Source organism: Panthera uncia (genome assembly GCF_023721935.1).
Source record: "Panthera uncia isolate 11264 chromosome A1 unlocalized genomic scaffold, Puncia_PCG_1.0 HiC_scaffold_17, whole genome shotgun sequence".
NCBI classification, from domain to species: domain Eukaryota; kingdom Metazoa; phylum Chordata; class Mammalia; order Carnivora; family Felidae; genus Panthera; species Panthera uncia.
In genome coordinates this window covers 42,652,787-42,677,202 of record NW_026057577.1, presented here as the reverse complement: position 1 = coordinate 42,677,202, position 24,416 = coordinate 42,652,787, and the positions used below count along the sequence as shown (strand labels likewise).

Here is a 24,416-nt window from a genome sequence, read left to right as displayed (position 1 = left end):
TCTCTCACATTCTGAGATTAGCCCATCTGCAAACTCAAGAGCCTCCCAACTGTAGAATCACCTTCACACTGTTTGAATAGGTATCAACAAAGCCAGGCTAAAGGTCTCTGCACGTCTTGCTTTTCACCAGCCCCTGAGTAAGGAGCCTGCCCTTTCATCTCCGCGTTTAAGCCCTTTGGTAGCTATGTTGTTACAAAACTCAATTTAGAATTTCACTCTCAAAACCAGACCTACAGTCCTTGTTAGAGCATTCACAGAAGCTAGCCAGAGAGCAGAGTGAGAAAAACACGTTCAATTTTCACTCTCTTGTTTCCAATAGGTTATAAATTTATGAAGAATTAAGTGGTAGAGATGAAATCTTCTGAGCTTTGTCCTGACCCAGGGGTTAATTGCTTTGCAAAATATGAAGGAAAACAAAAACACTACTGTACTATTTTCTTAAAAGAGGAGGACAGATCTTTTGGCTAAAATAAAATGATGTGATTTCTATAAGTCCATTTTCCCCTTCAACTGTCATAAAGGGTCAACAGTGTGCCTTAAGAGTCTGGGTCAGCCTTTCACACAGCTGGTCTAAATTGAAGAGTCCAGGGAAGGTGGCCTCTTTATGACATTTGCTGCTGAAAGCCCCTCAATTCCTTTAGTTAACAAGCTATTGTTTTAAAATTCAAGTACCCTTAGAATGTTTGTGAGTTTAGACTGTCAGTCACATGTAACTCAGTGTAAATTAATATTTCTAATTTCTAAAGTTTCTAATAAAATTTGAAAGATTTCAAAATCAAGGATTTTGATTTCACCAGCAAGGCTCTCTCTCTGAGAATATGGCCAAGAAATCAAATGGTTTCTCTAGTTTTTCAGTTTGTAAACCAAGTATGGGTTGGAGGATGGTCCACCATACTTGTCACCCACCTCCCTTCCCAGAATTAGGGGAGAATCTTGCTCCAGTGAGATAGATTTGAGCAGGACCTACTTTCCAGTCCATTGCACTTACTGTTGTACCATAGATAACAGCTAGGTACAAAATGCATGGGTATGAGCTTTCATTTACTCATTCTCTCATTCAGATACGGCTGCAAAATAAAAACTGCTTTCTGGTTTGTCCTCCATTTTCAATGGAGCTCTGAACCTCAAACCTGGTTTCCAGGAAAGCCATGTATTGTCAGAGGATCTCCTTTCTTTCATCTGCCCACATGTGGGAGTATAAAGCAGTACCTCTCTATAAAGATGTACCTTTCCAAATATGGGTCAACAATGCTGTAATCTCCTGCTAATAGTGTTCACAGTTTCTTGAGGCCTAGAGGAGTGGTACTCAAAATGTGGTCTGGGAGCCCCCAAACCCTTTCAGAAGGTCCTGAGGTCGAAATTCATTTAAAAATAACACAAAGCTGTTATTTGCTTTTTCCATTCTCATTCTTTCACAGGTGTACTGTGGAGTTTTCCAGAGGTGACATGACATGTGTTATAGCAACAGACTGAATGAACAAGCAGATATGAAAATCCAGCTGTCCCCAGTAAGCCACATATTAAAAAAATTCACAAAAATATAAAACAATATCATTCTTCTCACTTCTTTTGTTTTTCAAAATGTAGCCATTTTTCATTAAAAGTATGTAATTTATGTTTACACGCAATATGCTGTTATTTTAAAGTGAATTAATATTTAAATTTTTTCAGCTTTAATTTCTAATATAGTAAATATCAATAGATATCACCTACATATACATACAAGCTCTTTGGGGTCCTCAATAATTTTTAAGGGTGTAAAAGAGCCCCAAAATTATGAGAACCATACGAGGCACATTACACATACTATGTTATTCTGCAGAATAACCCTACAAGGCAAAGATTCATATCCTTATTTTATAGAAAATGAAACCAAGACATAACAGTTAAATAATTTTCCCAGAATGAAACCACCAGACAACAAAACCCATTATTTCTTCTTGTGCTCTTCTGTTGCTCTTATTAAAGCTGGCCTTGTGTTTGGCTTACTTATGAGACTGAATATACAAACAGACAACGGGCAGACTATACGTCAAAAAAGAACTTATACCCACAACCTGCACCAACCTTTCCAGGAAGCCAAGCCTCTTATCTTCAATAAGCAACCAAGAAAGCCAGTCTGCTGTAAGTCAGACTTACAGGGAACCAGATTGCTACCTCTACTGACAATCCAGGAAACTAAATAATTATTTCTGTAACAATTGGTCCCAAAAGGTCAGGACTTGATTAATAACTGGCAGTTGTCGCCACTTCCAACTTAGGAGGAAGCCAAACATGTATCCCTAACCAGTGATAAAGGATGCCCCACTTCTAGTTAGTCCATGTAAAATGTCTCTGCCAATAACTTGCAATAAGGACACACCTGAAGACTTCCCCTTCCTCCACTAGAAAGCCTTCCTACTCCTCTGCCTGCCTTTCAGTCTCTGCCAAAATCCAAAGGATGGTGGACGACTCCCTTGCTGTATCAAACTCAATGTAAATAGCCTTTGCTTTCCTCATTTGATTGCTCTTCACTTATCTCCATACTTGCTTTGATACCATTATCCTCTAAGTCGCCAGAAGATAGGAAGCTTAAAAACCCTTGGTTCCCTCTCCTCCAGGGTTTAGCACTTTGCACAACACATAGCAACCACTATGCCTAGTCATTTAGGACAAACACACACTGTGTCACTAAAATACAGTGACTGCCTGGTGACGTGGCTATTCTCTCCACACTGCCTAGACGAGGAGGGTTGTACCCACACAAACTCCCACATCACTATTCCCAAACATTTGGGCATGTGAGACCAAAATAATATAAATAATAAATAAATACATATGGCTACTGTATTTATGAGAACTGCCATATTTTTCCTAAGAAAGGTTTTTTTTTTTAATTTTTATGTTTATTTATTTTTGAGACAGACAGAAACAGAGCATGAGTGGGGGAGAGGCAGAGAGAGAGGGAGACACAGAATCGGAAGCAGGCTCCAGGCTCTGAGTTGTCAGCACAGAGCCCCACACGGCGCTCGAACCCACCAACCGTGAGATCATGACCTGAGCCAAAGTTGGACGCTCAACTGACTGGGCCACCCAGGTGCCTCAAGAAAAGTTCAAAAAGAAACCCACCATCTATCAGATTACCAAAAGAGTGGGAAGAAATTAATTAAAATAAATAATATTACTTTAATTGTAGAAGTTTCTTAAAATTGAAGAATTTAGCTTTCTGAAGAAACACATTGCCTTGTTCTTCCTTTGGAGACACATGTGTTAGAGCCCAGCGTGGGTCACGGTTGGCATTTGGGAATATGCTTATGCAGCCTCACAGAGCAGAAGGGCCAACTCCAAATTCTGCAACTTGTGCATCACATAGGTTTTCCCCACCTCTCTGTGACTGAACCATATACCTCGATGGCTTTTGTTGCCAAAGTTCCCAGACCATTTGCATTCCCTTTACAGAGGATATGGCACCTCAGAGAGGATTCGATAAAGGCCCTGGGTTCACTGGTATTTTTTTCCATGCAGACATTCACTCAGTTTTGAGTGAACATTAATGTATTTCCTTCTGAAGCAGACACGAATGGCCGTATAGTGTTCAAAGTGCCAACTCATTAGCAGTATCTTGAGCTTTCAGTAAAATTATCCAATGAATGCCCACTGGAACAATTAAGAAGGACCATATGGATAGTCAAAACAAAATAGAACTCTGAAGTGTACATTATTCAAATTATCAGGAGTATGAATACATGAACACAATACCATATAACATCTATAATTCAAAGTTTCTAAAATGTGCATTTGGGCTCTACACCTTATTTAATAAATGAACAGTTTTATACAGAAAATATTAATCCCAAACTATCTTCTTCATTGTACTAAATATGTGCCTTTGCCTTTCCAGACCCTCACTTTATCCAATTCCATCCTACTCTGTGCTGTGGGGGCCTAACCTCAATGAACCGCTAAAACAGAGTTATTTTGGGGGCTCCTGGATGGCTCAGTTGGCTAAGTGTCTGACTCTTGACTTCAGTTCAGGTCATGATCTCACAAAATGTAGGATCAAGCCCCACATGGGGTTCTGTGCCAAAAACGTGGAACCTGCTTAGGATTCTCTCTCTCTCGGGGCGCCTGGGTGGTTCAGTCGGTTAAGCGCCTGACTTCGGCTCAGGTCACGATCTCACGGTCCGTGGGTTCGAGCCCCGCGACGGGCTCTGGGCTGCTCTGGGCTGATGGCTCAGAGCCTGGAGCCTGCTTCCAATTCTGTGTCTCCCTCTCTCTGCCCCCTCCCCCGTTCATGCTCTGTCTCTCTCTGTCTCAAAAATAAATAAACATTAAAAAAAATTAAAAAAAAAAAAAGGATTCTCTCTCTCTCTCTCTCTCTCTCTCTGTGCCCCTCCCCTGATTGCACTCTTATGCCTGTGCTCTCTCTCTCTCAAAATAAATAAATAAACATAAAAACAAACAAACAAACAAACAAACAAACAGAGCTCCTTTGCAGGCCACTCAGGAAAGGGGGCTCAGCCAATGACAGGTACAGGTGAAAGGTCAGAGGGCAGGAAGAATGAGAGGTCTGGGCATTTCTTCCTTTGGCCCCTTCCTTGCTGAGCCATTGATTGGTAGAGGCTGTGCTATTCAAAGACCAAGGCTCAGCCTACTGGGCCTCTTGGGCTCCTTCTACCTGTATAGGTACAGCTCTTTCTGGTTCCCATTCCCGTCAGTCCAAGTGGTGGTAATAGCCCTGCGGTCTGCAGCATCCCTGAGTGCAGCCCTAAATACTACAGATACCTTTGTAAAATCAACAAACTGTCCTCAATTGTCCAGTGTGTTTCTCTCCCAAACCCTGTTGATACATCCACCCACTTCAACTCTTTTTAATCTTGTCTCCCTTGTTCTTCTATTTTTAGGTTATACTCTATAATTTTGCCCATGATGCTTGATACACATTCTAAGATTGATTAAGTTGTTTTCAAAGATGAAAGATTTTTGAACTTTTTGTGGACACCTTGCCTTCCATTTCTTCGTAATGATTAGCAGGCTGAGCAAAGTGATCTTTACCCACTGATGCTTATATTGCTATTTCTTTTAATGTGCTGATTGAGTTGCCACTGTGGTATTGACCAGGACTAGCAAAGTTAGTGCTATGAGAGCACAAGTGGAAGAGAAAACAAGAACATCCCTAACTGAAAATAAGTACTATCCAGCTTAGGAAATGCTGTACTTTCTTCCTTAAATCTGACTTGGGAAATAAATATGGAGTAATTAGGGACACCTGGGTGGCTTAGGTGGTTGAGCATCCCTCTCAGCTTGGTTTCAGCTTAGGTCATGATCTCATGTTTCATGAGTTTGAGCTCTGCATTGGGCTCTGTGCTGACAGAATGGAACCTGGTTAGAATTCTCTCTCTCTCTCTCTCTCTCTCTCTCTATCTCTATCTCTATCTCTATCTCTATCTCTATCTCTATCTCTATCTCTTTCTCCCTCTCTCTCTCTGTCTCTGCCCTTCCCCTGATTGCTTGCTCACTTTCTTTCTCTCTCTCTCTCTCTCTCTCTCTCTCAAAATAAATAAATAAAATTTTAAAAATCATTATTAAATAAATAAATAAATATGGAGTAATTAAAAGCTTCATTTGTACCCAGATTTAAGCTGTGTTTATACATGCCAGAACGACTAGTCAGTTCAGTATCGTTTTAAACAAATCAACAGAAAAATAACAATGGGTGACTTGGTGACAGAGGCATAACTTACAGCTAAAATCAGTAACTGCCAATGATACTAGGCAATATCCTGAGGAAATTATTCCCTGTGTTTTAATAACAACTCTCCATGAATTCAGTGATTTTTAATTGTTTTTGTTACAGAGAAAGATACCAATTTTATGAACACTTAAACAGCTGTATGGGTTTGCCTTCCCTGTACAGTTGATGAGTTTATCTAAATGTAAAGATGGCTCAAAAATACCACAAAACAACTCAACAACACGGCTGACTACCCCTGGGCATATCAAAATTTCGTCTTGGCTGGTGAAAGATCCCCAGGTGTCCTAAAAATGCTTCACCTTGTCAATTTGCTTGTATATTTTATCACCATGTTAGAACAGCAAAATTAAGTTCTTCATATAAATGTCTGCCTATTTTGGAACTAGAAATTTATTTGCAGTTACAGAAAGTATGGAGTAAGACCGATGATGTCAATATTGGAAAATTCAGGTGGAAAGAAATAAAAATGACTTCTTTATTGAGCACATTCAATGCATCAGGAACTATTCTAAGAATTTTATAAACATCATTTTATTTAATCTTTACAAAAAGACTATAAGCAAAGTATTTTTATTTTCCCCAGTTTACAGATGGGAAAACTGAGGCACAGAGAAGTTAATTAACTTGCCCAGGGTCACAACACCCAGAAGCCTTAGGACTAAAATTTGAACTCAGATAGCCTAGCTTCAGAGACCATTTTTAATGACAAAACCACTAAGTAATATTTCTGATCCAGGTAAGTCTAGAATAAGCCTAAGGTTAAAATAATACCAATGTGATCAGGCAGATTTAACATTTTAGGTGATGACTACATGGAGATAACAATACAGTAGCAAAGGGAGGCTTCTGAGAGGTCGAATTAGACTTTCCAGCATCCTCAAACCAAAGCTCATGCATATTAATAAAAAGATTCTCTTACTCTCACCTTGGGCCACTGTGATCTCAAGTCACCTAATGACAGTGAATGTGATTTATAAAATGATATGATGGAGGTAAAAAGTTTAGAATGGCAAAGGAAAGCAACTGGCAACATGAAGGGAGACAAAGTGATATTGAAGAAAGAATATATATATATATATATATATATATATATATATATATATTCTATATAATGGCCTAGGGGCACCTGGGTGGCTCAGTCAGTTAAGCATCCAACTTCAGCTCAGGTCATGATCTCAGGGTTTGTGAGCTCAAGCCCCACTTCAGGCTCTGCACTGACAGTGTGGTATTCTCTCTCTGTCTCCCTCTCTCTCTGCCTCTTGCTCAAAAATAAATAAAATAAATAAATTTTAAAAATATATATAATAAAAAAATAGAATGGCCTAAGACTAGAGAAAATATCTGGTGACCACTGAGTAGAGTAGTCATGTCTGAAAGGTTCATTCTGATAATCCTGACAGTCCAAAACAAATTGACTCATTTTTCATGGCCTCTTAAGGTAAGTAAATGTACAACAAAGAAAGAGTTTAATTACAATATTTAATTTGCTTAAAGTTTCCACAATTTAAATAGTCTGGAACTTAACTTATGCCGAATCCCCATTCTCTGCTACCAATGTGGCATTCCCATTTTCAAAAGGTTTGAGATCAGCATTCTTGGCTAGAAGTCCCTGTATGAACTGGGCTGATTGGAAGATCACAAAAGATATCAATCTGGATGGGATATATGGTTATGACACACTTCTGTAAAAAACTTACTCCATTGATTTTGGATACTTCCTGATTTTCTTTTCTAAATCAGGGAGTTAAAACATTGAAAGTTACTCTAAAAAGCAGTGGAAAAAGCTATGTGGCCAGGAGAAAACTATTTAACCTCTCAGAGTCTTGGTTTCCTCCACGTTTAAAAAGATCTCTATAGATACCAACATTCTAAAGTTGTTGGAAGTGCTAAAAATATAATCTGCTCAGTGGCTCACCCGCAGCAATGCCTCAGAAGTGAGGGTGCACCAAAATGGGTTCATAAAGGCTCCAAAGCTGGGCGGCTCCCATTCAGATCTGCTAACTACCTGTTAGCTGTGAGACCTTGGGTGAGTTATTCACACTCTCTGCCCCTCAGTTTTCTCATGTGTAAACTGAAGACAAGAATGGCATCTTGTGTCATAGTTTTTTGCGAGGATTACATGACTTCACACCCATGAACGTGTTCCACTACACCTGACACATTAGGTATCGCTCAATGTCATTTGCCCCAGGAAATCTAGAGTCCTGCCCCAATGTCCGTTCTCTATCCTGCTGGCTCAACACACCTTTACCCACACACTCCCACTGTACGTTCCTCTCTTGTACTGGTTGTAACTGCTTCTTATCAGCCACATGCATCTTTCAGTCCCTCCAGACAAGCAGATAAAATTTCCCCAAAATAGTGATGAACTGCCATGAAGCTGACAGAAGATTAAGCTTTAGGTTCCTTCTAAGGGGGGCCAGTAATATGTTCACATGGTCATCTGCTTTTTGATACTTATGAAAAAGTAATGCATTTTTATACTTGTTCCTTAAAGTTTTTACCAATCTGTCAAAGCTATAGGCTCCAATAATCTAAATCTACACCTGCTCAAATGGGAGGCAAAATGGGAGAAAAGCGAAGATCTGATAAACAAAGGTAAGCAACAAGCACTCTATATGAAGCTATAGTGGGAAAAAAAACCCAGAAAGCAAAAACTTTTGAAATGGGGGGCAGGGGGGAGGGAAAGAGAGGAGGGGAGAGAGAGAGATGCAGCGAGGAGAGAGGGGAAGGGAACATGAACAATCATCCTTATTCTTCAATGTTCAGCTCCTTCTCATCCTTTGGGTCTCAGCCCAGTTACTTCATATAAACCCTTCTTGACCATTTAACAAAAGCAAACTTCCCTGTCCCTGTTGCTAACTTTCATTTGTTATAGTGCTGATTATTTATCCACAACACCATCACCATCAGATTTTCTGAGCATTTACTTTCAATCTCAAATTCCTTCACAGAGTCAGTGTCTTACTCATTTATTGAGTAAAAACTCAATAAATGTTGGTTGAGTAAATGAATGAGTGAATCAATGAGCAAATAATTCTATTTCATTTGTCAGTTTATGGCTCAGATGTAGACTCCCTCAAGAAACCTTCCCAAAGTCCCCAAGACTGGGTTAGGCTTCTTTCCTGTGTAACCTGTGTTCATGTCTCCAGAGCATTTATCACAGCAGATGGAATTCTCTCTTCACTCTCTACCTCCCCACCAGATAGTTGGCTCCTGTGGCAGACCCTGTGTATCCTTTACCATTACATCCCCCAGCACCTACCACAGTGCCTGCCACAGGGTAGCACCCAGCATATATTTGATCCAATTAAATTATTTGTCTGAAGGTTGGTACACTATTTTTAAGAAAGAAGAAAACATTTACTGTTAGCTCTGTGTCTATTATTGAACAATTATAAAAAAAATTATTATGGCAAATACCTAGCAGATAAGGGGTAGGTATTTTCTTTCATTCACAAATGAATAAAATTTGTGAAAAGGCTCAGAAAAGTTAGGGCTTGAGGTCACAGCTAGTGAGATCAGAATCAGCATATGATTCCCAAAATGTCAGACTCAAAAGTGCCCCCTCCTACTGCTGGGCCACTCTGCCCCTTGGGGACACTCACTCAATGATCCACAGGAGGCCCCTTTCTTGTGTTTGTTGTCCTATCTTCCCACATAGCTGGTAATCTCCACTGGGCCAGGAACAAAAGTCTTTAGTATTTTCCCTACTTTGTCAATGTTGAGAAAGTGGTTTAAACATGGTGGGACTGCAGGAGTTGCTGACTTCAGCTGCCTGACAGGGTGAACGTTTTTATGCATCTTAACACTTAGCACACAAGCATCAGCTTCCTCTCAGGAGTGAAACCCAATATTACCTTTCTCAGTCTCTCAGAGAAAGAGCAGATGCTAGGTTAGAACACATGCGAAGGGGGAAAAGAGCATACAGGTGACAGTACCAGCAATGGTCTTGGCAGCTGCCACCAGCTTCAGTGGTTCTCTTGAGGAACTCACCTGGGCAGAAAAGGGTGGTTCCTTATAAATAGATGAAAAAATATGAACACCATCCTGAAATTCATGTGTAGGGTAACTAGGTTAAATGAGCACCAAATGCAAAGATTACAGGTAGAAATATTTTCCAATTCCATTTTACTCAGACTCTTCTTTCTGCCCTTTCTTGATATGCACGTTCCCATCCGTGAAAACAGGCATTCCAGAAATGTACAGGAAGAAGCTAGTTGAATGTGTTCCAATCCATCCTGCTGTGTATATCTATGTGTTTTAAACACAGATAATGCACAACGCACTCATGCTGGTGGATAGTAAGTTAAAAGCAAAACAAGTGATTTCTTTCTGTAACTATAAACAATTTCTTAGAATAGGTAATCAAGAAATAGGAGAAAATATAGAGTAATTATATAGTGTGCAAAAGTACTTGCTAAGAATTAACATATGTAGGATTTTAGATTGAATAACCTAAAGATCTCAAAGAAATCACTTGGCCTTCCTGGACCTCATTTATATCACGTGATCAAGTACACGCAGGCTTTGGACTCCGTGCTGTGCTGGGTATGCTGCCTCTACTATATCCTAGCTATGACCTTGAGAAAATTCCTTTATCTTTCTGATTCTCTGTTTCTGCATCTATAAAACAGGGCTAATAATACTACCTTCCCTCATGGGAAAAAATAAATTCTAAAATGCATAAAGCATAAAGTGTTTCCTTTGTGGGTAAAACTGGGTTCAGTAAATGATGCTATTATCAGTCATACCATCAAATGAGGAGTTAAGCCAGAAAATGTGAAAGATCGTTTCCTGATCCAACTTTCTAGGTCTCCAAATGCTCAGACCAGGAAATGCACTGAGCCTATGGTAAGAGTATCTGAAATCACAAGAATTTGACTCAGTAGAATAAATGAAAGAAGCCACCCCTGGAGCTCCAAGACCTGCCTTCTTTATTAAACATGTGTTTCATTTTCTACATTCTGATATGTTGACACCCAGGGCCTTGTGGACCCTGGAGGGACTGCCCTTCTCAGAGTTAGCCAACTCCTAGAGATATTAAACAACTCACCAGCTCAATTTTCTGATGCAAAGGAACGAATCCAGAGCTCATACCACCAACCACCTCTCTTACTGGGCTCTAACACTTTGAGCCACTATCCACCTCCCTTAATCACTCCTGAGCCAGATAACCAGTGTCTCTGTGTCCCCTGAGCAGACATAGGGTCTGCTGAAATTATTCAAACTAGCAATCCTAAACCTGCTGTGCCCAGTCATTCCACAGAAACCACAACAGAGGCTCTTATCACACACCCCTAACAACCTCCTAATGCACCCTGGTGATTCATCTCATTCCCCTTGTGCCTCCCTCCTCTAGCCCATGCGTCCTTCTCCTGGAAACCATGAGTATAAAAAACTATCTTCTGTTTGTTGTTAATGGCAGTTGTCTCCTGATCTGTTGGCCTGGCCATACTTCAATAATAATAAAACCTGTATTTTCAAACACTGTCTTCCTCCATGCCTCCCCTAGGGAAGCAGGACTTAGGTCCCTCTCTGGGTTTACTAGTCCATCTCTTGCATTAGATTCTGACTAGTTACTACCTGAAGACATGGTTACTATACGGGGATCAGAATCCCCTTTAGATGCATGTAGTCCAACAGCACATACTTGATGAACAGATGGAACCTTTGAGAAAAGGAAAAGGTGCCCCTTAGGAAGAGCACAAGGCTCAATAAGTGGAGAAGGGCCCCACTTGACCCTTTGGTGGGTGCCCTTGCGCAGTATACAACGTGCATCTGTGTGTGGCAGCCCTGGACTTTGAACATGCTGAGAATCAGTTTCCAATTAATTCAGCCTGGCCAGAGCTTCAGAAATGAAGGTAGTAAAAAGGGGAAAGAGAGAAAAAGGAAGGATAAAGGCACAAGGAGTGACAAAGAGCAATGAAAACAGTAATGCCCTCTGCCTTCTGCCTACCTGGCTCCTGTCCATGTAAAACCTATATTAACCATTTAAGCTATGACTTTTTCAAGTTAAGTCTTCCATTAGTTGGAGTCAACCCTGATTTTAAGACTTAAAAAATGCAGACCCAACTGAAAAAGGATATCCAGGTGCTTTCTTCAAGCAAAGGAAGTTGCTATTTATTCAGGGGAATCACACTGTCAAGTCTGGCTATCTACACAGTCTAATTGCAATAATTGTCAGCACATTCTGCTTTGCAAATTGCTATAAGCCTCAATGCTCTCATCCTAGTAATCTAGATACTAAAAATAAATATAGGTGATATTCTTCGTAATTGATGCTATTTTTTTCAGTCTTCTCATTGGGAAGGCATCCACTTTATACAGCTTTTCTCAAAGCTAAACTATTTTTAAAATGAGAAGCAAAATAATATAGATCCCAGCTGTGAAATATTTTTCATTAAAGTGACAACCACACTAAATTTTTCCCCAATATATTCATAATAGCATTAAACAGACACATAAAAAAATTGAAGAACCAGACCAAATACTTGGAATCTCTAAAATTTTGAAAATTTTTGATTTGAGAAGCATAAAAATGATAATAAAATGAAAATGCAGTAGGAAATGTAAATTCAGTGAAGGATAAAGGGATTCATAAATATACTAATGGAATACAAAGTTGGTAAATAAGTACAAATGAACATTTCTCTAAACAAGTTTATTCCAAGGCAGTAATGAACTTCCACAGAAAGGAGGTGTAACATGTCCATGAAGAAATGTCAGTGGTTTCTAGTAGCTGTTAAAACGCTTTATTTGCATGTGAATTGTTAAAAATCCAGTTAGTAATCCAGTTTGTGGACTCAGAAACTCCGGATGCAACACATGCAAAAAGCAAACCATCAAGAGGAACGGGGAGTCTTCCCAGACAGGCACTTCCTCCTGATATTTTAGAAATACTTGAAATCTGGCCTCAAGTTGGATGTCCCTGAGCCTGGTCGATTCTACCGGCAATCAAGTAAACTTACAAGAGCGATCATAACACAGCATTTACCTTGAGAGTGAACTTAGTGTAGTAGCAATCAGACTGGCTCAACTAGCAGGAGACCTGTTCTGGTACTAATTGTAAGATAAGGCCAAATATTTATCTTCTCTAAACACCTTGGTTTCCTAACCTGGAAACAGTCCTCTTAATGGACACTTTAAAACTAATAAAGTAATCAGAATCATATCAACATCCTCAGCCTGTCCAGGTAAAGATATGGAACTTTCAGCCCTACCCCCCTGACCGCTCGGAGGGGAAAGGTGCTGCAGGCTGAGTTAATCACCAACTGCCAATGATTTAATTAATCATGACAATCATGCCTGTGTAATGGAAGCTCCATAAGTATCCTAAAGGATGAGGTTCAGAGAGCTTCTGGGTTGGTGAATACATCAACGGTCTAGGAGTATGACATGCCCAGAGAAGGCATGGAAACTGTACCTATCCTCCTGCCCTGAAACTGTCCTACTTTTCTCTTCTGTTTAGATGTTACTCAGTTCTATCCTTATAATAAACACATAATAGTAAGTAAACTGTCTTCCTGAGTTCTATAAGCTATCCTAACAAATTATCAACTCTGAGGGGTGGTGGAATGGGAACCGCCCCCCCCCCATTTGGAGCCTGTATATCAGAAAAACAACAGACTTGTGATGGGTGTCTGAAGTAAGGGACAGCAGTCTTGCAGAACTGAGCCCTTTACATCTGAGGTCTGTGGTAATTCCAGGTAGTAAACATCAGAAATGGATTAAATTGTATGCAGCCAGGTGGTGTCCACAGAGAGTTGAAGGATTAACTGGTCTAGAAAACCCACACATTTGGTTTCAGAAGTGTTGTCAATAAGATGATTGTGGACACCCTAATGAATTAGTTACAAATTAATTTAAGTACAGAAAAATATCATAAGCTGGGAAAAGTAGTTAATTGGCTATTAAATACTAGGAGATGAAAAACTGTAAGTGCCAAATATATTCCCCAAAAAATGATTTATTAAAGTTGTTATAGAACAACTAATAACAACTATGTTATTTAAAATTGTTAAATAACAACTATGCTATACTTACATGATAGCATCAAGCAAGGATCCCTAGAATTACTGTAGGTATACCTATTTTTAGGCACACCACCCTATTTCTCTTTATCCTATCCTCCGCTGCATGCCTCAATTCACTGAAATGGCCAAACTTTTTCAAAATTTTCTTCGACATCCCAGGATACATCATTTAAAATTGCCATCTCCAGAAAAACACCACCATATTCAAGAAAACTTCATAATTTTGTCAGCTTGGTAAAGGGGAATAGAAGCCCAAGCATTAGGCTCTGATAGACGTGTCCTGGAATCAGTAATTCATTACATACGATCTTGGCAAGCTACTAAACTTGCCCCACCTTCAAATTTCTCAAGTAAAATAAGAAGAAGAAGAAATGCAAATTTGAATTGTTTCAGGAATTAGGGTAAAGCATAGATAATGCCTGGCATATGGTGTGTGTTCAATAAATGTTAGCTATATATAATGCTTATGCAGTAGGTGTTTGTTTGTAAGAGTATATAACTACTCCATGTTAATTTCTTTTTCCAATTATAAGTTCAATGAGCACAAAATCTTTTTACAGTACTTCTTTAGAATGTTTCACAGTCTAGTAGACCAGTTGGTATACAGTAGTGCAAAACCCATTTTCACACCCGTGAAATCACAGGTGCATTAAGAGCTCCTAATTTCCCTAAAGAGGAAGAGAAGAGACTGCTTTAGTTGCAAAGATAACAGTGGCCACCAAACCACAGTTGTGACTAAGGAGAGGGCAAGGGGAAGGATTCCTGAGTTGCTAACCCGTGAAGGAGTGTATCTGTATCCACAGAATGGGAGAATGGAAGCCCTGCAATGAAGTCCTGGGCTGGACTGGGCTGTGAAGAGAGTTGGAGGTTTGGGGAAAATGGTAGATTATGGAAGATTTGATACAAATTTAAAGAGAGTTATATGTGAGAGCTTTTTTGTTGTTGTTTTAATGTTTATTTAGTTTTGAGAGTGACAGAGAGAGAGAGAGAGAGAGTGGGGAAGGGGCAGAGAAAGAGGGGGGCAGAGGATCTGAAGCAGGCTCTGCTACGCTGACAGCAAGAAGCCTGATTTGGGGCTTGAACTCACAAACAAGGAGATCATGACCTGAGCTGAAGTCAGATGGCCAACTGACTGAGCCACCCAGGCTTCCCTTTGTGAGAGCTTTTTGAGTGAAGTTATGGGAAGTGAGAAGCATGAGGAGATCTTTGAGGCAGCTCAAAGATCTGAGGCTTAAGTTAGCTCGGAGAACAACTTTCATCCAAATGTAAGACCTATACAGAAGTAACTTAATTTCAACCCCCAAGAAAAGTCAATGAATCAGCTCTGGCATCATAGTAGCATTGTGTACTTTGAAGAAAATATTTTTAAGTACGAAATACTTTATAATTCTCAAAATAATTTATGTTATTTGAAATATATCTTTTTTACATTAAAAACAGATAATTATGTACCTCTACAAATCATTTCTGTCAAAAACCTAGATTGAGAAGTTACTAGAGATTATTAGATTGACTTAACACACGAAGTTGGCGTTTTACCTAAATGATCATGACAGCCATCTTTAAGCATCTGTAAAGTATAAGGGGAAACTAGGAGCTGTCAGCCAAAGGAAGGACTGTTATTTTAGCAGCAGAAAAAACATGGTCAGCGAGTTGAGAGATGTGTGGTTACAAAATTAATTTAATTTTCAATTCACCAAATTTCTTCAGAGTTGAGGGACCTTTCTTAAGCCTGAACATGAGAGTCACATTGATATGACAGTTGGTTGCTTAAAGCTCAAAAGGAAGAGAATGAACCAGGACCCAAATGTGAAGCAATGAACATAGCTCTTTCTATCTCCATAGACAGGGCTGTATATTTAAGTTCCAAAGAGGTACCCTCCCAACAAAAAGGGCTTTGAGGACTGGAAGAGTAGTGAAAGGTCCTCAGACAACTTTTCCAAGCTCTTACACCAGTTCTGTTTAGACTTGGATGACTCCTGAATTATAATAAATAAAACAGTAAGCTGCCCAAAAGGATACCTGTCTGTGTGCATACCTACATCTTTAAAGTTACACCTAAGAACTTTAAGATACTTAAAGGTCACTCGGTTTATACCGATATTTTAATAAAGTGGTATTTATTTTTAAAAAAAGGTTTATATTTTGTACTCTGGGATTTATCTTTCTTACAGTTCTCCATATTTGAGGAGGGAGATTTATCATCAGTCCTACAGATTACCCCTGAGGCCAGTGCAAAATGGTAGTAGATATCAGAATTATCTCAGAGGAAGGTGGGAAACATCTCTTGGGAGGAAATACCTGTTTACAGCTCAAGTTAATTTGAGTGGCAGAGGCACAAATAAACAGGGAAAAGGGGCCAAAACACTGCAGAAATGTTCCACACCATTGTACCCATATATTCCATGATATACATAAAATGCTTACTCCACAAATCTCTTTTGGTGTCACTAACTTTTATTTCATTCTTACATTACCTTAAACCTGTTACCCACATACATTTTTCTTCTGCTTCTCACTTGCTATTGTCCTAATTTTATCCCAAAGATTTAAAGAAACTTTGATCTTCTGCAGGGGTGGGAAGAGGCAAAAAGCTAGTCAAATGGTCTCAAAAGTTAGTGGGAAAACATCTGCTTAGAGGAAAACCCTGTTTAAAGTAAATATTTTATTTCATTTGTTTTGTTTTGCTTGTGTGAATAAACATAACTCTTAGAGCTGAGAAAAGAAAGTCTGTGAAAGGTAAATAGACCATGTTCAAAGTTTTATGTGGGGCTTTATAAAGGTACCAAACTTAAGTTTTCTCTACATTTGGTCATTGACCTTTTCTTTACAATGCCCAGGACAAGATGCTCCCTATGATCTAAAAGGCTAGATTGACTTTGCCAACTTTGTGGATTACAAAAGTGGCATAGAGGGATTCACAGGCTTGTTCAGGGTCATACAGATCATGAAAGGCAGAGCCTAGCTTCTCATTGAGTGTTCCTTCAACCACCAACACAACATATATTTGGATTTTCTTTCTTCTGAAGACTCTAAGAAGTAACATTTCACAATAAGGCATAGTTTAGTCTCCATACCTTAAAGAGGCATCACTCTACTGTCTTTGAAACAGAATTTTCCAAGCAAAGAATCTAGAAATGGAGCCTGTGGACCCATGGGGACAGAACAAGGCAGAAAGTGTTTCTCTTTCATACATCTAGGTTCAATGTCATAGACTGAAGAACATTGTCATTTCAAAGTCACTTACCCAAATCTGAAGCTTGATTCTCTTTTCATTTTTGAATACAGTTTTTACTTTGAAATCGATCCCAACTGTGCTGACGAATGCAGATGTAAAGGAGTCATCCGCATAACGGAAGAGGAAAGATGTTTTCCCCACACTGCTATTGCCAATGATGAGCAATTTGAACATGTAGTCAAAGTTCTGATCAGAGGAGTCTTTCTGGCCATACCTGGCATCTTGGGAAGAGGCCATCTGTGATTAAAAAAAAAAAAAAAAAAATGAGGATCAGTCTTCCGTTTGATATGAAGCTAGCAGCACACTCATTATTGGCCTTGCCAGAAACAGATGTCAGACCACTCAGGAGACCAGATGAGAATGCTCCCCAGTTTTCCTGTGATGCTGGTATCCATGGCAATAATTCCCTGCTGTAAGACAGAACAGCAAATCTTACAGCTCTTTCCAGCTGTGTTGGTGTTTGTCACTGCTCAGCATTCAGAACCAATCAAAGACACCAAAGGAGACATCTATGAGGGTTACATGAAAAGCAAAGATATGAGGAACAGGCCAGAGCATGTGGGCTCTGCAACTTTATAATCCCAGTGATGGACACACCAAAGTGGCTGAACAGCAGGGTGTTTCTTACTGAATTATCTGAATTATTAGAGTCTCTCTTGTTTCCTAAGAAAGTGCACCCAAAGCATGTATCTATTTCATCTATTAACATCACATTAAATCAACATCCTAAAATAAATGGTAGTCCCTTTCAAATTAAAAATGGGGATAGCAAGGGGTGTCTGGGTGGCTCAGTTGGTTAAGCGTCTGACTTCGGGTCAGGCCACGATCTCACATCATGGTTTGTGGGTTCAAGCCCCGCATCAGGCTCTGTGCTGACAGCTCAAAGCCTGGAACCTGCTTCGGATTCTGCATCTCCCTCTCTCTCTGCTCCTCCCCTGCTTGTGCTCTGTCTCTCTCTCTCTCAAAAGTAAATATTTAAAAAATGACAATGGCAAGTATTTATGGTTCAAGCACTGTGTGAGAAATTTACTGAAACCTCACAACAACCCAACGAAGTAGATTCATATGAAAATGAGAAAAATGACACTCAGAGCTATGATCAGGTAATGTGCTCAAATTCACACAGGTATGAGTGTCAGAAGACCATTCGAGTCAGGTAATACAGCGACAGGGCTCATATTATTAAACTCTACCTTGTTTCTCAATGATGACTAGGGAAATATGCACACGAGCTCTAAAAGACAATGTAGGAAATATTTAATTATGAAATGCATCAATGAAGAATCCCAGCTGGGTTCATACCTTGGCTCTACCATTTCCTGGCTGTGTGACTTTGAGTCGGTTTATTATTTTAAAACAGTGTGCCTCGGTTCTTTCTCTTACTTGACATGGAAATAATTATCATCTAAGTTGGAACACTTGTGAAATAATAGATGCTATATCTGGAAAGCAGATATGTGAAGCACCTAGTATAGCATAGACAACGATCTTTATGATTAATTATAAACGCTTTACACGGATGTGGATTTTTTCTCACTTTTTTGAGGACCACCTAAACAGCCATCAGAGCAGATGCTGTGTGACTTCTAAACACCATTTGGCTCAATACAGAAAAGGAGTGTTTAGAACAGTAAACCTCACTGGTTAGTGTACTTCCTTACATTTTCTGGTGCTTTGAATTCTTTGGCAATCGCTGTGCTGTCCAATATACCCCAATATGGTAGCCACTAAGCACAAATACCTGTTTATATTTAAATTAATTAAAATCAAATAAAATTTAAAATTCAGTTCCTGAGTCACACCACCCACACTGCAAATGCACAACAGTCACGGGTGGCCAGTAGCTACGGTATTGGACAGCACAGATATAGAGCATTGGCATAACTGCAGAAAATTCTATTGGATGGTGCTAGGCTAGACAGACAGCCTTTTCTCATTTCCAACAAAATCTGATTAACAATAATCTGTCTCTTGGGGAAGGTGGCCAAGAGAGAAGCCTAGGAAGATAGGAGAATGCTTGGAACAGTAAAGAGTGCTCACCCTCATCTAAGACAACATTAGTTGTTGAAATCACATTCATGTGTTTATAAACAATTAAGGGAAAAGGGAAAAAAGGAGACGGTGAGATAACATATTCTCTTTCTACCGATATTTAGTGACAGTAATAGAACACAATTATATGTATAAGAATAAGGACAAAAAGAAAATCTGTATACATTATTAAATTTAAGGGCAGTAAAAATTTTGATGACACTTCACACTTTTTTATTAAAGCTTCAGCATTTGTCTTTTTAAGTCCATGCAACCACACCAATGTCTTCAATAATTACAACTTGCAATGAGTGTTTGCCAATATGCAAAATGGGGCCACTAAAACAGGCAGATATCATGATTTTCCTTTCTGGCCCAGTGGTCTACATGCTAATGTAAACCTCCACCAACACAAGCAGCGAGACAAGAACAAAAATAGGATCATAACTCTGGACTATAAGTTTGAACAATGGTGTCTTGCTCTGATGACTTCTGAAGTCAGGAAACTGTTCTGTGTGGCACCCCCATTCCTGCAGACATTGTCCTTTCACCAATTAATACTAACCCCCCTTAAGGAAATGCTGAGGTTAGCCAAGCCTGCAAATGGCCTTTGTTAAGAAGATCTTTCTACCGTCTTTTATATGAAGAAGCCCAGATGCTAGGTTCTTGGAGAAAAATGTTCAGCTATGCCACAGTCAGAAAACGGACACTACAACTTTCCTAGAGCTGCCCATACTCAGCCTGCTAGCCTACCATATAGTGTAATCTATCACTGGAAGGGGGTATCCAACTGAGTCCTGTGAATCTCTAGGATGCCTTACAGGAAAATGTGACAAAGAAAGCTGCTATCAATCCCAAGTCCTATTCCAAAACCTGCAGAAATATCAACATTATCAACATCAGCCTTTTAAAATGTAATTATAGAGATTTAGATGGAGAAAACCATCCTGGGGCTTTCTCTGATAAGAGAAAATGAAGAGGTTCAATTTCAAGAGCTGATATACCTTGTGGGGTCAGCAGCAAAGAAGGTGGTGGGAACACAGAGGGTGTCTATGATGCAGGAGGACAAAGCTGGTAAACAGGTAGGTGTATCCAGAGCCTCTAAAGGACTAATTAGAAGAGTTTCCTAACACACTATTCTTGAAGGTATTTTTTTTTTACTATTTCCTGACTTATATCCCCAATAAGATTCACAAAGAGCCAAAAATATGTGCATTGGGAATGTATAGGTCTTACATTAAACCTCAGAATAATGAAGCAAATCCTGGCCCAGAGGATTAACAAAGAAGTTTCCCTAATCTTGCTGAGAACAGATATGAAGTGGTTTGACAGCATATAAGTGTCAAAGGCACTCGTAGTCACTATGTCAACTTATTGACACTTCTAAATACTAAGTCATGTGAACATTTTCATAGTTTTCATGGGAAAATAGAACTGTAATTTGAAAACATCAGTACACGTGAAGTAACTTTCCAGAAAGTAAATCAGATTTCATAAGAGATGTAAAAGAGAACTCTTTAAATTGCATTCATCTTGAATTAATTAAAAAACAATCACCGAGTGGAAAGAATCTTTGAGGTAGTCCAACTTTCCACTCATTCCAAGAGTCCCTTCTGCTGGCATGTGAGCATCTCAGGTTAGTATTCTAGCCTGGCCCTTCACACAGAGTGATAAAAAGTTTAGGAGGTTATGAAGCACTATATTTCATTGCAGAACAACTGCAATTGTTATAAATTTCTTTCTTAGATTTAAGTCAAAATCTACTTCCCTATAGCTTTTTCTTATGTGGTCTAGATTCTGCCATATGTATGTATGTACGTATGTATGCATTTGAGAGACAGAGATAGAGAGGATGCATGTGCACGTGCATGTGCAAACACAGCAGAGAGGGGAGGGACAAAGGAAGGGAGAGAGAGAATCTTAAGCATGCTCCATGCACACAGTGGAGTCCATGTGGGGCTCAATTTCAAGACAGTGAGATCATGACCTCACCCAAAATCAGAAGTCAGATGCTTAACCAACTGAACCACCCAGGCAACCCTAAATTTTGCCTTATAAATCAAGAGAGTTGACTCTTCTCCCATCTGAAAGAACTTCACGTGACTGAAGGAACAAATCACAGCTCCACAAGCTTTTCCTTGGATGATCCCTTTACTCCTTTCCCCTCACAAGACATGTCCAAAAAAATCCCACACATCCTGCTAGATTAAGCTGACATCTCTTCAGATGTCAACGTCCCATGGGTGGCCCCCAAAATTCCTCACAATATTCCAGATACAGTAGTGCAGAGTAAAATGAGACTATTATATTTCATCACAATTGACTTAATAAAGTCTTCTCAAATGCTCAGGTCTTTTTTCACATTAACTGTAATAAACATAGGTCTCCCCTATCCCTATCCTTATCCCTATCCTATACTTGGGCAATTGATTTTTTTTTTAATGGAAATGCTAACCTTTATATGTACCCTATTACATTTCCTCTTGTTCATTGTAATTTGCAATTCAATTCTGATAATTTTATGTCCTTTCATCAAACACATTACTTATCCCTTCCAGATTTATTTCATTCCTAAGTCTGATCAGTATGCATTTGATTTATTCATTTAAGGCTCTGATCAAAATGCTAATGAGTTTGTAGACAAACAACAATAAACTTTTTACCCTGTTAAATATACATGAATCTGTAGATGAGATTTCTACAATATGTCAAGGAATTTGGCAAATTTAAAGCAAATCCTTAACCTCTGGGAGTTGGTGTCTTGAGAAACCACTGTTGCCCTCCTAGGTATGCCTTGGTTCAACTGCAGGTGAACAGATCATGGATTTCATTGATGTGTCAGTTTTCATTTCACTTCCAGCTCCCCCAGAAGTCCTACTGACTAGGGACCAAACAGATTACCTCTGACTAACATGTGCAATCACAGCCCACTTCAGCATTTTTGACATTTGTTTTTCAAAATAAAGGGGAAAAGCAAATTATTTTCAGGGAGTCCCCCGGGCACTTAAGAATCTAAATTGTACTAAGCCACTTTGTGGATCTCATGAGAAACACAAAAACAAGTCATTTTAAGTTTACTGTGTTCCCACTACTACTACTGATAACAGCCTGAGGGGCAGTGGGAAGATGAAGGAGGATAAATTATACAGAAAAGGACATGTAGTTCTCTGAAACTGGAAGGATAAAAGCAAGGATGAGGCAGATGTATTTAAGGGCACAAATGCACAAAGTAGTTTCAAATCTAAATCACTGCTACCTGGCAAAAAAAGAAAAATAAGAAGAGCTATTCCTGAGAGCTCTAAAGTCAAGACTAAAACTTGAAAACCAATAAGGAAAATATGAAAAGTTAAGATTCCCAAATGTCCGTCATCTGGTCCCCAGGTGGTTTCTCCTGGGGAAGGTCCCGGTCTGGGCACTTTGTCGCCTTCCCGTCTCTCTCTGAATGGACCAGAATTGTGATGTTCTAGGCAGTCTCTGGCCAGCAATTTCTCCATGTGTGTGTCTGCTGCTGTTTGTTCTGGAATGAGCCAGGTGAGAAGCAGTAGAACACTGTTCATGCCACCGTGGACACAGCACCACTTAGCTGAGAAGATGCTGTCCAGGAAACTGGAAGCAGCCAAGGCACTGGATAATTCCAACACTGACCCCAGCTCTGAGGGAAAGGCCTGGAAAAGTAGGGCAGCAGTCAGAAACTGCCTTGGTCTCTTTTCTTTGTCAGCAGGAGTGAATTACTCTTTCACGGGACTCAAGGGAGAATGTGTATGATGGTATGCCAAATGATAGTAATGCTTCCAAGATGCAAATCACTGTGTATTTTAAAGGTACTGCTTAGTCTAAATTTCACAACACTCCTTTTAGCCCATTTCTGAATCTCTATCTCCTGCACAGCTTCTCTAGTAGAAGAGTATAACTTTCAGCTTATGTACGGAAAGATGGTAAAATGACTGCAGTAACAGCCCTTATAGGCACTGTACTATATGCTTTATATATATTATCACACCTAATCCTGTTACTCCCCCAGGATTTCACTATTAGTACCCCCATATTAGAGAAACTGTGTGTATTTAAAAAGGGCTTCTTTTCTCTCCTCCTGCCAGAAGCATGAGGGGATTTTCTCTAATCCTCACTGTGAGAACTTGACAGGGGTTCTGAAGGCAAAATTCACCAAAGTGTGCCCCCCACTGGCCCCACCAAACTGCACCCACTAGAGGTTTTATCTCTTGGATTTGTCCACAGTGAGGCACCAGCAATCCACCAATTACAGCTCATGTTTTCCTACCTCAGTACTGGTTCCCATGAAGGTTTCTGTTCCAGAAATTTGTGATTCTCTTTATCAGGTTATCTGTCCCTCCAATCTAAGGGGAGCATTTTTCTCCATGACTTCAATTCTCTGGTGAATCTAAGAGTTGGTAAGTTTTACTTTTTTTTTTAGATTTTTGTTTTTCTTTTTTAGTTTTTAATGTTATTTATTTTCGAGAGAGAGAGAGAGAGAGATAGCCCAAGAGGGGGAGGGGGCAGAGAGAGAAGGAGACAAATAATGTGAAGCAGGCTCCAGGCTCTGAGCTGTCAGCACACATGACCTGAGCTGAAGTCAGACACTTAATGGACTGAGCCACCGAGGCGCCCCAACTTTTTTTTTCCTCATGTGAGGATTGCAGTGACAACTTCCAAGCTCCTTAGCTACCGGAGAAGAACCCAAAGTCATTATCCCCATTTTGAGGAAACTAAGTGTATTTGAGAGGAAATTTAAGTAGGAGGTCCTGGTTTTCCAATAGGTTATCTTGATTTCTCTCAGTCTGTATACTGAGCCCTCATTACCTGGACCAAATGTGTTCTTCAAGAGTTACAGACATATGGGTTCAGCTAGTTCACCCTTCTCTTCATCAAACTAACAAGCCTCCAATTTCTACCACAGAGGAGAATATTCAAAGAGGTAAGGACACTTCTCTTTGCTTCTAAAAAAAATACATTCCTTTGTTGAACAAAGGCATGACTTCAATTTGATATATTTTTAAATTAATTATAATGGTTTTTGAATCTTCTAGGAAGTCTAGGTATGTATTGCTACAGTGTCAAGAAAAATGAAGTTTATCAAAGCATGTAAAAACTATTCCTACTAGTATCAAAGACCAGCGTTCTCCACCCATTCTCTACCTCAATCCTGGTAGTTACAGAGGGTTCCCAGAGGGAAAGAGAGCCTGTACAGAGGCCAGGTAGCAGCCCAGTAAAGGAGATGCCCAGGCCATAGAAGAATGTGAGCAAGGTTTTCTGGGAAGCGAGAACCACAGGAGTGGGAGAGCTCTCCAGAGTCTTATGATGCAATCCTGACAGTTGCAAAGAAGCACAGCCCTGGTCCCAGCGGCTCCTGCACATCCTC

The 24,416-nt window shown here is 39.7% G+C and overlaps 1 protein-coding gene across 3 annotated transcripts in view; it reads right to left on the bottom strand.

Annotated features, from left to right (window-relative positions):
* Positions 1-24,416, bottom strand: part of RAB3C (RAB3C, member RAS oncogene family) — a 301,875-nt gene that overhangs the window by 242,393 nt on the left and 35,066 nt on the right. For all 3 annotated transcript variants that reach the window (XM_049649503.1, XM_049649502.1, XM_049649501.1), the window contains exon 2: positions 17,018-17,245. In XM_049649503.1, the coding sequence (XP_049505460.1) occupies positions 17,018-17,245 (228 nt within the window). The remainder of the gene's footprint in view (positions 1-17,017; positions 17,246-24,416) is intronic.